Below are 8,081 nucleotides of genomic sequence, written 5' to 3' on the forward strand. Positions count from 1 at the left end.
GTCTCTCGATGAACTTGAGCTTCCCGTGTTCGCCCCGAACACACAACTCGAGTTCATCAATAATAACTCATACCACTAAAGAATTATTATTGAACTACCGCACCAATCCCAAATACTATTTTGGGCTCCTTCTTATTATGAGCGTGTTATTCTCCCTGTGTTTAAGATGTCGAATGTCCACTAATTAAATGAGTTACTGACAAGTCTCTTTAATATCTTAGTCCAAGAGTAGTACCACTCAACCTTATCATCATGTCAGACTAAGTCCACCTGCAGGGTTTAACATGGCAATCCTTTTGAGCTCCACTTGGGGACATTATCAACCTAAATTACTAGGACACAGTTTCCTTCTCTAATCAACAACACACACTATAAGTAATATCATTTCCTAACTTATCGGGTCTATTGTTTTATCAAGCTAAATCTCACCCTTTGATAAGTAAAAGAAATAAATACTAAATATATGTGCTTGTTATTATATTAGGATTAAGAGCACACACTTCCATAATAACTAAGGTCTTGTTCTTTTATTAAGTCAGTATAAAAAGAACTTACTTTAAATGGTCCTGCTCAATACACTCAGAGTGTACTAGTGTAATTTATTAGTCCAGACACTACAACAAAAACCTTCATAGACATCGGTTTTCCACCGGTGTCTATTTCATTTTCGACCGATGTCTATGAAGCCGATGTTAAAAGTCTGTCATTTTAGACATCAGGTTAAAACCGGTGTAGTATCACTTAACGACACCGGTCTTCGAATCGGTTATTAACAGGTGTAGTATTACTTAACGACATCGTTTCATCAACGGTGTAAAACCGATGTAATATTGTATGTTAATAACACCGGTTTTAGCAACGGTAAATGACCAATGTAATATTAGTTAATAACACCGGTTTTGTAGCGGTGGAAAACCGATGTAATATGTATATTTTTTAACAGCACAAATTTGATTTCCGAAACAATGCAAAACCGACAATAACAAAAAAAAATACACAAATATTCACAAATTATACAAATATTCTTCATTCAATAATATCCATAAAATACACAAATATTCATAAATTATATAAATAATCTTCTTACAATAATATCCATAAAATACCCAAACATTCTTTTTACATCAAAAGCTAGCTAATAGATATCAAAATCAAGGTAGAACATTCTTTTAACACAACAAGGTAGAACCGCACTTCAAATGTAATCTAGCATGCATTCAGCCCACTCGAACCGCACTTCATCAATTTCAACTCTGGAGTACTTGAGATTTGTAAACTATAAAAACACATAAATAATATATTAGTAAACCAAGACCAAAAATCATAGTTGAAAAAGTAGTAAGAGCACCAGGTAACAAGATGACTAATTTGAATGCTTAAATTAGAAGCAAAACTCTGCTTGCACAAAACTCAAATTAGAAGCAAGGAAAAGAGTTGGGTAGAAGGGAAAACGAAGCTCTACTTGCACAAAAACAATCACCTATTCTATTTCGTCCCACCAGCAAAACTCTGCTTGCATCATGTTCTGGAGAACATTGTACATAAGCGTTGATGCTTGCTCAGGTGAAACAATCCTCTTCCTGCAGAAAGATCTGATAGAAGGACACTTTCTTTTCCGTCCACCTCGTGGCCGTGACTGCCACTGCTCGTCAATTTCTAGGAAGTCACCCTGCAACAAGAAGCTCAAAGCAACTTAGAATTCATGCAAACCTAGATTAAATATTTGTTCAGATTCAAACAAAATTCAAAATTGAATTTGCTAACATTTCATATCACCATGTCAAGGCTAGTAGATAAATCTTAGACTAAACACTTACTTGAATGTAATTGTGCACACTAGATTTTTCATGGTTATCCCTGACATGCTTGTAGGGAAATTTCTTCCCACATTTAGAAAATCTACATGCAAATGGACGAAGATTTTGATGGACTACTTTTATGTGCTGTCTGAGATTTGATACCTGCAAGGCGCAAAAACTATACCTTATAGTTACTAAATAGAAGATTGATTGCTTATCCAGAAATAAATTAAGTGATGCATATGAGAAGAAAAAAAGGGCGATCTTCCAATAAATTGTCCTTATCAACAAGTGTGCATTTATGCAATTAATAATGAATGTGGTAAAAGGCCATTTGAACATCTATTTTAACTGCCTACACACTCCAAGCCTCTATTAAAAAAGCTCAAATTACCTTTGATCCGTTCATATCTGATAATTGTCTTTGCCTAGGTGTTTTATGCTTCTGTTAAAAAGGCTCGAATTAGACATCTCCATGATCTTTACCTTTGATCCATTCATATTCAATAATTGTCTCCTAGTTCAAGAACTGCTTCTAATACAGGAAAATCAACCTCAATAACAGTTTCAGCATGTCTTAGTCTCTTGCAAAGAGGTTAAGCTTTGAACAATGTCCTAACCAAATTCCTGATGGCGCACACCAAATTCCTGATGGCGCACAAATTGGGATGCAAACATATTATGGTTTTATTTGGTCATGATTTTAACCTCATCCTATTAACTGAAAAAGTTCTACTAGATTGCCTCCAAATAGCAATTAAGCTTTGACGACCTGAGAGACAGAAAATCGATAACTACACAAAATTCAAGTCTTACATTTGAAAAGGTGCGTTCACAACCTTCAAAGTTACATTTTGTCCTCTCAGTCACCTCACTTGCTTCATGCATGTGTTCATGTCGTTTAATATTCTTCTTCAGCTGTTTTGTTCCACAAATCACACAATCAACATAAAGGTGAGAAGTTTTGATATGTGCTTTAAGGCATTCTGCATTTGTGAACGTCTTCATACATCCAGGTTCATTGCTAACGACTTCCACATATTCCAATATATAAACAAAATGCTAACATTGAATATATATTCCTTAATTAGCACATAAAACATTGAACATGCTTTAAATATATGAGACACAAGTTTCAATATAAAGATGAATTTGACATGTAATCGAGTACCTGATCAGAAATGTAGTAACGGTTTCCAGACAAAACAAGATGAAAACCATACTTGCGTAACATTGGTGGGATGGAAAGCAAATAGCAGTAGGAGCAGCTTGCTGCAACGACGAACACCAGAGCAATTTCAGATAGTTATCTAGCCGAGGTGAAAAACCAAACTTATTATTATCTTTGAATTTAGCGCCATCATATCCTTTCTTGACCTATCTCCTTTGTTGTTAAAATTTGGTTAAACTCCAAGTTGTTCTAAGAGGATTGGAGAGAACTGAACAACACCTGAAATTTCTCCCAATTGATGTTCTCCCAGTTAATTAACTCGGCATTCGGTGAAAGAGTGAAAAAGAGACTAATTCCCAGCACAAGCACCAAAACACTACCCTTCATGCAGCCAAAATTACGTGTTAACTTCATCAAAATTGTCTTGCAGTACTTGTCAGCTTCTTTGATGGATGCTACTTGGCTGGGGTCTGTGTTTCTTGACAGGGCATCTTCATTCTTTGATAGAGAAAATAAGAAGAAAAAGATTCTAATCAGCAACTAAATTTTGAAAAACACTGTGCAACTAAACCTGACCACATCTAGATACAAGTGCAACAAATAAGTAAATTTATCATATCATGCACACGATAGATGCCAAGGATGGAAATCCAAAAATCGTGAGCTTCGAATGACTGAACTTGGACAAGAAAATTAGAAATATTTGATAGTAGCTATACTTACTTTAGCCCTCAAATGCTTAAGTGTTACTTTGAGAGTGTCGGGGGAAATTTTGGCCGAGTAATTTCGCCACTCAGTGGAGAGTTTCCGAAGAACAATAATTGTCACACCAACATTCTCTACATAGAGTTTTTCCTTCATGATACAATAGTTAAAGCAGTTAGAAAGGTTTACAAAATAATAAAAACTATAAATAGCACGTTTGAAGAACAACTCACCCACTGTTTATAGCACTCAGCATTCTGAGTTAAACACCAGATGAACAAATCCGTCGCTTCCTTTGTTAGCTCGGAATTATCTGTATATAAGTTCCATGTTAAGTACAGTCATACTATGAAAACATCAGCCTAGGACACATAATAATGCAACATCTCAATTATACTTTCTTGAATCGCTTGGATGGCAAAAGGCAAAAGCTGTTGTGATGCTTGCTTTGTGGTTTTGGTACCAGAACCAATAAGAGCCAACTCTTTTAGAGTAGGATAAAACGTCTCAAATCTTTCAGTTGCCTGCAGAAAGATATATTAGGAACTCATCGTAAAATTTTATGCAATATGGAGATCTTCCATGGAAATAAGCAAACCTTGACTCGAGCTGTAGAAGCAGGAAAAGTCGCCCGCATGAGTAGATCAAGTACAGCAGGTGGTACTATGTGTTCCCCCTTCCGAACAGTGCCATTTAACAGAATAGTTCGAGCTTTCGGTCCAGAGAGAATCCTGAAATAAAGCCAGAAAGTAGCTTTTGACTAAAGCAATAAATAGAAACAAAAGGATAAGAGTATCAGCATTGCCTCATGACAAACCTTTCGACCAATTGCAGCACCAAGTCCCTAGACTGTGGGATCACATTTGATTTTCCACAAACTACAGGAAATAGGAAATGCGACCAGATGTACATGCCGACAATCAGATCGGCCGCCCATGTCGCCGCTCCACCACCTGCCTTGAACGTGCATCGCCTCGTACCCCTCCCCCTCGAATCACCGCTCCCGAGGCGAGGTCGTGATTGCCGGAGAGGTAGATCTGGCGCAAAAGGGGAGATAGCGGGAGGGGAGGGATAGGAGGAAGTAAGTCGATGCCCCTTCTATATACGAGCTCCTAGATCTCGGTGCTGTTCTCTCTTCCTTCAGATTCCCTCACATTGCCGACCAACCGTGCCATGGTGGTCGTGGGCATCCTCTCGTTCTTCGGATCTCATTGGCCCCTACCTTAGCCGGGAAAAGCGAAGAGAGGAAGGAGGAGGAGGAAGAGAGGATCGGACGAGGAGGCAGAACGGAACGTCGATCCAGGAAGGGGCGTCGATCGAAGGGGAAGAAGGAAGGGGCGTCGATCGAAGGGGAAGAGGTAGATGAGGCTTGGAGGTTTAGGTTTAGGTTTAGGCTGAGAGAAGGGGTGCGATATTGGTTTAGGTTTGGAGGGAACTTTGTGAAGTGTTGTAAATTTTGGCTGGTGGAAAAATTAAATTATTTTTTTTTGGTTCATTAACACCGGGTTTTAAAAACCGCTGTTAAAATTGGTGTCTATTAACAAAAAAAAAAGGCACTCATAGACATCGGCTAAAAAATCGATGTCTATGAGCGAAAATCTGCGCTCATAGACACCGGTTTTTAGAAAACCAGGTGTAAAATACTCAAAGACATCGGTTTTTGCTTAAAACTGTTGTTGTTCCACCGATGTCTATGAGGGTTTTTCTTGTAGTGAGATAAACTAATACCTAATTACACTACGACTATTCCAATGGGTTGGTCCTTTCCATCTTAGTTGTGAGCTACTGTTTATAATTTATAAAGAATTGATAACATGATCTTCTATGTGTGACACCACACACCATGTTATCTACAATATAAACTAATTGAACAACTACACTTAGCATATAAATGTAGGTATTTGACCAATGTGATTCTTTATTTCTAAATAAATATTTATACAAAAGCTAGGCGTTTAGTATACATTCCAACAGTACTATCCTATGAAGATTGAACCGAAGAATTTACCCATGTTCTACTGGCATTAAGTAGAAGAGGTAATTTATGAAGTCCGATTATAGGGAACATCCTTCTGTCACAAGGGCCCACGGTCCACATTCCTAGATTACACAAGTCACTTCCTAACGGTAGATTAATGCAATTAAGTCGAAGAGGTAATTTAGGAAGTCTGATTATAGGGAACATCCTTCTGTCACCAGGGCCTAAGGTCAAAAAAATAAATACTAAATATATGTGCTTGTTATTATATTAGGATTAAGAGCACACACTTCCATAATAACTAAGGTCTTGTTCTTTTATTAAATCAGTATAAAAAGAACTTACCTTAAATGGTCCTACTCAATTCACTTAAAGTGTACTTGTGTAATTTATTAGTCAAGATAAACTAATACCTAATTACACTACGACTATTTCAACGGTTTGTTCCTTTCCATTTTAGTCGTGAGCAACTGTTTATAATTTATAAAAAACTAATAATATGATCTTCTGTGTGTGACACCACAGACCATGTTATCTATAATATAAATTAATTGAACAACTACACTTAGCATATAAATGTAGACATTTTTTACCAATGTGATTCTTTATTTCAAAATAAATGTTTACAAAAGCTTGGCTTTTAGTATACACTCTAACAATCTTTCACTTATACTAAAAGACTAAGCTACCATATCTGCTGCCATACATCTGATTTCTATCCCCTCCACATGCCGATCAAAAGCTTTTGTCGGAAGGGCCTTAGTGAAAGGATCTGCCAGGTTATCTACTGATGCAATCTTGGCGACGACAACTTTTCCTCGCTTTACGATGTCTCTTATCAGGTGGTACTTGCGCTCTATATGTTTAATCGCCTTATGGGCTCATGGTTCCTTCGAATTTGCAACTGTACCGCTATTATCACAATAAATTGTGATGATTTTGGGCAAACTAGGAATCACATTTAAGTCCATTAGGAAGTTCCTGAGCCAAACAACTTCTTTGGCTGCCTCAGAGGCTGCCACATACTCAGCTTCCATGGTTGAGTCTGAAACGCATTTATACTTAACACTCCTCCATGCAATGACTCCACCTCCTAAAATAAACACATAGCATGATGTAGACTTACTATTGTCCCTATCTGATTGGAAATCTGAATCCATATAACTCACAGAGAGCAAATCATCTGCTTGATAAACTAGCATATAATCTCTAGTCCTTCTCAGGTACTTTAATATATGTTTTACCACAGTCCAATGTCCTTGTCCAGGGTTACTTTGATATCTGCTAACCATGCCCATGGTAAAATAGATATCCGGTCTCATACACAGCATTGCATACATTAGGCTTCCCACAGCCGAAGCATAAGGAACTACCTTCATGTCTTCTATCTCCTTTGACATCTTCGGAGACATCTCTTTAAATAAAGCTACTCCATGCCTAAAAGATAAGAAACCTTTCTTGGAGTTTTGCATGCTAAAATGAGCAAGGATTGTATCTATATATGAAGCTTGAGATAGGCATAACATCCTTTTCTTGCGATCTCTTATAACTTTGATTTCAAGAATGTGTGCATATTCTCCTAAGTCCTTCATATTGAATTGTTTGGACAACCATACCCTTATATCCGACAACACTTTGACATTGTTGCCAATAAAAAATATCATGTACATATAGTATAAGAAATACCACAACGTTTCCGTTACACTTCTTGTATACACAAGACTCATCTGGACACTGAATAAATCCATATGACTGGATTACTTCATTAAACTAAATGTTCCAAGATCTTGAAGCTTACTTCAGTGCATAAATGGACCGATTGAGCTTGCACACTAGATGCTCTTGCCTTTTTCAATGAACCATTCTGGTTGCTTCATATGGATGTTTTTTTCAAGACTTCCGTTAAGGAAAGCTGTCTTGACATCCATTTGCCAAATCTCATAATCCATATAAGTAGCAATGGATAAGACTATCCGGATAGACTTAAGCATAGCTATCGGTGAAAAGGTCTCCTCATAATCTATTCCCTCTTTCTGAGTGTACCCTTTCACAACAAGCCTTGCTTTGAAGGTTTCTACCTTCCCGTCTATCCCTCTTTTCTTTTTGTAGATCCACTTGCATCCAACGGCTTTTACATCATCTGGTGGTTCTACAAGCTCCCAGACTTTATTAGAATACACTCTATTTTAGAATTCATCGCCTTTTGCCAAGATACTACATCTTTATCTTAGAGTGCTTCGTCATATGACCAGGGATCAGGTTCATGTTTACCCAAGATCAAGTCCGAAGACTCTCCCAAAAATATGAATCTCTTAGGTTGCTTAACAACCCTCCCACTACGACGAGGCACTGTCTGTAACTGTGCATCATTTGTAACACGTGTTGCAGTTTCTTGTGGCACTTCATCTTGTATTGTTGGTACTGAAAT

The 8,081-nt window shown here is 37.4% G+C and overlaps 2 protein-coding genes across 2 annotated transcripts; both read right to left on the reverse strand.

Moving 5' to 3' along the window:
• Positions 1–1,480: 1,480 nt before the first annotated feature.
• On the reverse strand, positions 1,481–3,033 carry LOC121972394 (transcription factor IIIA-like). The gene is made up of 4 exons (XM_042524071.1): positions 2,971–3,033; positions 2,616–2,861; positions 1,818–1,961; positions 1,481–1,669 (listed from the first exon to the last, which is right to left on the reverse strand). Exons 1-4 carry the CDS (start codon positions 3,031–3,033, stop codon positions 1,481–1,483), a joined length of 642 nt encoding a protein of 213 aa, XP_042380005.1.
• Positions 3,034–3,794: 761 nt separating this feature from the next.
• LOC121972395 lies at positions 3,795–4,656 on the reverse strand. The gene is made up of 5 exons (XM_042524072.1): positions 4,493–4,656; positions 4,274–4,406; positions 4,073–4,199; positions 3,909–3,988; positions 3,795–3,809 (listed from the first exon to the last, which is right to left on the reverse strand). The coding sequence occupies exons 1-5, from the start codon at positions 4,585–4,587 to the stop codon at positions 3,795–3,797; spliced, it is 450 nt and encodes a 149-aa protein (XP_042380006.1). The 5' UTR covers positions 4,588–4,656.
• Positions 4,657–8,081: the final 3,425 nt, after the last annotated feature.

Source organism: Zingiber officinale, chromosome 4A, assembly GCF_018446385.1.
Source record: "Zingiber officinale cultivar Zhangliang chromosome 4A, Zo_v1.1, whole genome shotgun sequence".
Lineage (NCBI taxonomy): Eukaryota > Viridiplantae > Streptophyta > Magnoliopsida > Zingiberales > Zingiberaceae > Zingiber > Zingiber officinale.